The sequence below is a fragment of the Nestor notabilis genome, unplaced genomic scaffold (genome assembly GCF_000696875.1).
Source record: "Nestor notabilis isolate BGI_N333 unplaced genomic scaffold, ASM69687v1 scaffold871, whole genome shotgun sequence".
Taxonomy (NCBI): domain Eukaryota; kingdom Metazoa; phylum Chordata; class Aves; order Psittaciformes; family Psittacidae; genus Nestor; species Nestor notabilis.
The window spans coordinates 1-4,867 of NW_009914905.1; the positions used below are offsets into that span (position 1 = coordinate 1).

General features: G+C 39.1%; 1 protein-coding gene across 2 annotated transcripts in view; it reads left to right on the plus strand.

Moving 5' to 3' along the window:
* The first annotated feature begins 380 nt into the window (after positions 1 to 380).
* NUDT12 (nudix (nucleoside diphosphate linked moiety X)-type motif 12) overlaps positions 381 to 4,867 on the plus strand; it is a 9,124-nt gene continuing 4,637 nt past the window's right edge. The window contains exons 1-3 of one of the 2 annotated variants that reach the window (XM_010023857.1): positions 381 to 586; positions 2,902 to 3,497; positions 4,402 to 4,569. In XM_010023857.1, coding sequence (XP_010022159.1) covers positions 381 to 586; positions 2,902 to 3,497; positions 4,402 to 4,569 — 970 coding nt within the window. The remainder of the gene's footprint in view (positions 587 to 2,901; positions 3,498 to 4,401; positions 4,570 to 4,867) is intronic. The other variant, XM_010023858.1, reaches the window with a different exon arrangement.

Genomic DNA, 4,867 nt, shown 5'->3' on the forward strand with positions numbered 1-4,867 from the left:
GTTGTTGTCTGTTCCCAAAGAACCCGAACTTCCTGTCTTGGAGTGGGTTCTGGCTTGGTTGTGTGCGCGGTCAGGAGACCAGAACGTGTTTCTCACGTTCAGAGAAGCTTCGTTTCTACAGCAAAATTCTTAAGCCTCTCCAAAACTAGTCTTGATTATTAGGATAAAACTTTGCTGTGTTTGGAGATGCATGGGACTGGTTTGCATGGGAATAACACTGTCATGCTAATTACAAATCTTTCACTGTTGTGTCCATACTTTGGGTGATGCTGTTGGTTATCTGTGTATTCTTTAACTTAATTCTGTCACCTAAATCTTTTTTCTAGTAGTGGGTATGTTTTCAGGTATTTTTGTTTCCTGATTTTAACTTAGTTGGTGCAATGACAGACTTTGAAAAGAACCTCCGTCGGGACACGATTTCCCAGCTGCACAACTTTGCTGCTGTTGGAGATGCAGCCAAACTGAAAGCATTGCTCAGCGTTTATCCGTCACTCATCAATGCAGCTGCAGATAATGGCTGGACAGCCCTCATGTATGGTGCCAGAAATGGACACCTTGAGGTTGTGCAGATTCTTCTTGAAGAAGGGTAAGCTGTTTAGTAGGTCCTGTTGAAGAGCTCTAACCTGAATCCCTTTGCGCCCATTTCAAGAAAGTAAATTACCTGACAACAGAACTTTCAGGGTTCAAATTCAAATATGTTCTGTGTCTGTTTATAACTGGATTCTGCTGCCATAACATTTCCATATTTGCTAAGAAACTTGTTGAGAGTTAGGACCATGTCTAAAATTATTCCTTTGGCCTTTAAGGAGATAGTGTCACTTTTCCCAGAGACCAACAGAACAAAGTTTGTATCCCATTCTAGCCACTGTACAGAGAATAATGCAGTATAATTGATTATTCCACTTAGACTTTTTCTTTAAACTTTATTTGTAATCGACCTGTATCTACGTTACAGAATGTTTGCTGAACATACTGACAGCATACTTAAGTAGGACATGAAAGACACACCTTTACCAAAGTTAGTGATTGATATGTTTCAGTTATCTCTTATTTTTTTGACAATTCATTTCCTCCTTGAGCTGTTGCATTATTTTTATCACTCAGTATGACATGAAGCATGTTCATTGTTTCTTAGAAACATGCTGTCATACTTGTCTATCTTCAGGTCAATTCTTGTAGTTCTATTTTTTCAAGACACTCAGCGAAGAATGCTTTAGCATTCTCCTTGAGACCCCAAAGAAGATTCTTCTGAAGCCTAAATAAAGTCAGGACCCAAATATTTCAAATGGAGAACATTTCAAAATGAAGAGTGAAAGCCAGGTGATGTGCTTCCACTGAGCTGTACGTTAATCAAGCCCAGTCTGTTCCTTCCTGCACCTCAAAAGCAGAACTAATCAAGTTCAGTTCATTTTCTGGTTATGAGTAATCCCAAACACAGTGTTCCACAGCCTCCGGTGATCATCCCATCCTTTTTATTTCCAGTCTTACCCAGATGATGTGCCCTCTTCTGGGGCCAGTCACAGAGCATCAGGTGAACTGCTGTTTTGTACTGTAACCAGTACGTTCTAGCACATAGCGGAGTATCTCAATGCCCGATTTCGTGGATTTAAATCATCTGGGTGTTGAGGAGTCTTTTGAGATTCTGTGGGAGTCACAAGTTTGGTAAATAGGATGCAGTTTTTTAAGTTACGCTGACTGTAAAAGTACACTGAATATCTGCTTGTAAATGTCTTTTTCAGAGCTATTCTCTTAGGCAGTTGAATATTGTTCCTGAGGTGATACTCTGGCCTTATTGGTCTCATTCTAGTTAATGCTTAGTCATAATAATCATTTGGACAAATACTGTTGCTGGATACATAAACATGAATGTCTGTGCAGGTAGTATTGCACAACATTCCCGAAACTAATCCAGGAAAGCTAGTCAACTTTATATATTCATATTCTAGAAAAGCTGCAGGAAATGTTTGTGACACTAAGCAGAGGCTGTGTTTTTGATTCCTATTTCATGGTACATATTTTACTGTACCATTGGTACATATGGTACATATTTTACTTTTTTTTGTTTTGTCTTGTTATTTGTGGTTATTCAGAAGAGACTTGTAACCTGGCTTTCAAAGTCCAAAGGTCCAAATGTAAATGTCCAGAGAAGGGCAGCAAAGCTGGTGAAAGGTGTAGAGAGCATGCCTTATAAGGAGGGTGTGGGGGAACTGGGATTTTGTTTAGTCTGATAAAAGAAGGCTGACAGGAGATCCCATCACTCTCTATACAGCTACATGAAAGGAGGTTGTAGTGAGGTGGGTGTTGGTCTCTTATCCCACGTAATAAATGGTAGGAAAGAGAGGAAACAGCTTCATATTGTTCCAGGGGAGAACAGATTGGATATTAGGAAAAATTTTGTCACCGAAAAGGTTATTAAGCAGTGGAACAGGCTGCCCGGGGAAGAGGTTGCATTACTATCCCTGGAGGTATTTAAAAGATGTGTAGGTAGCACATAGTGACAGGATTTAGTGGTGGACTTGACAGTGTTAGGTTTGCAGTGGGTCTCAATGATCTTAAAGGTCTTTTCCAACCTAAATGATTGTATAAGTCTATGATTTTTTTGTATTTTTTTAGTGATATGATGTGTTGGATTTTCAATTAATTCATTGCTGTTGTACTTCATTAACCATGGTAAATGATGATCTGGAGTGGATCAACAAACTGGTGTCGGCTTTAGCAAAAGAAAATGATATATGATTAGTCTTCATTACTATAATGCTAAGTATTTAGCCATGTGGTAGACAGACTGTCTAGAAGTTCTTGCACCTATTAGTATGAGATGTATATGCTGTAATTAAGAATAATACAGCATCAGGACTCAATGTATTTATTGGCAACCACTGTTGTTTTCTGTTTCTCTAGGTGTGACAGGACTACTGTTAATAAAGCAAGGCAGACAGCTTTAGACATTGCTAAATTTTGGGGGTACAAGCACATAGTTAATTTGTTGGCTAATGTGAAGGGTGGACAGAGGCCTACTTTTCTGTCAAATGAAGCAAAGGAATATGAAAATTATTTTGGCTTGACACTTCTGGACAGAAGGAGTGATAAAAGAACAGATACCAAGTGGCTAAGCAAAAAACAAAGCCATCCAACTACCATATATATTCTCTTCTCAAATCTGAGTCCTTTGGTTACTTTGGGTGGGGGAACAGAGAGCTCTCAGCAGTCAGAAGTAAAGCTTTGCAGACTGCGCCACAAGGATGTGGAGCAGTACTTGAACCAAACTGAAGATGGGACCTTGATTTTTCTTGGAGTTGAGCTTCAGTTCTACACGAACGTGCTGGCTGCTTGCAATGGAAGAGTTCTGCAAGAAGATGAAGAGGATGGGTTAGTTGCTTGGTTTGCTCTTAGCATAGATTCTGCTTCAGCTGAGGAATTTAAACAGAAGCATGAGGACTGTTACTTTCTTCACCCAGCAATGCCAGCGCTACTGCAGCTACCTGAAAAAGAAGCTGGTAAGATGCATAAAAAGCAGCAGTTATCAAACGTATTCAGAAAGATACACTTTGAGACCCACTGAGATATAACGCATGGACAAACCACTGCAAAGGGATCTGGTATTTTCAACGGCTTTAGGAATACTGTAATTTTAAAAGCGTGGCAGTGGTTTTGTGAATAATTTGTATGTAAGTGTGTAAGAACTTGTGCAGTTGCAAAGGGCTAATGCACAGGTGTTGGCAGTGCCTTTGCATGGCAATGGCAAGTATTGGACCATAAAATCTATTACTGTTACGGTTTTATAAGCACTACTTTTTAAATATTGATGCATGTGCATAGCTGTTCTAAAATGAAGAAAAAAATCTGTTGCTACTGAGTTTTCATTACACAAAATAAAGCTGAGCCATTAAGAAGAGTGTGCTGGACACTCACCTGAGAAGGAAACAATGTGAGCAAGTGTTGGAAAGTCAGGATCCCAAAGTGAATGACTGTCATTATGGAGATAATGTTTAACAACTACTGTTGTAACAAATTTGCTTTGATGGAAGGATTAAGGGGAAGCTTGCACCTGAAGTTTAAATGGAGCAATGCATTATTATGTCAATACCTGTAGTAGCCCTGAAATGGTCATCTGGAAAAGGTGTGATATGTAATTCTGGCACTTTGCCCAGATAAAGTAGCTTTTGTGAGAAATGCAGCATATTGATCCAGATTGTTTCTGAATGCATAAATTCATCTGTACTGTGTTCTATTGCACGTGCCATGCTACAAAGATCTGAATAACTTATATTGCTCAACAATTCAAGCCATAGTCTTACTTTGATTTTTATGTTAAAATTTACTACTTGCTTTGTCTGTACTGTTAAAAGCTTACGTGAATTGGTCATTGATTTTGTGTGTTTTCAATATATTCTTTTAAAGGAGTAGTAGCCCAGGCTAGATCTGTTCTAGCATGGCACAGCCGCTACCGATTCTGCCCAACATGTGGGAGCACAACCAAGATTGAAGAAGCAGGTTACAAGAAAACTTGTTTAAAAGAAGATTGTCCCAGTCTCCGAGGTGTTCACAACACGTCATATCCAAGAGTTGGTGAGAATATTGCAGGATTTACAGAAGTGGCTTGTTTTCCTTTTAGTTACTTCAGCTGCTTGCTGCTGTTCCAGGTCTTAACGTGTCTTTCCCCAGAGTATGTGTGTCTCAGGTCTACTCAGGACTAAGTAGTTCAGGCTTTTCTTTCTTGCAGTAGTCTGTGACAAAGCATTCTTGTGACAATACCAGTCTTTATTGCAATGGAGTAATACCAGCAGAGTAATACCAATTAGAAGTTCCAACATAAATGAGATTTTAGCAATATAAAGGGTCACATTTTAATTTACTTTTTTCCCTA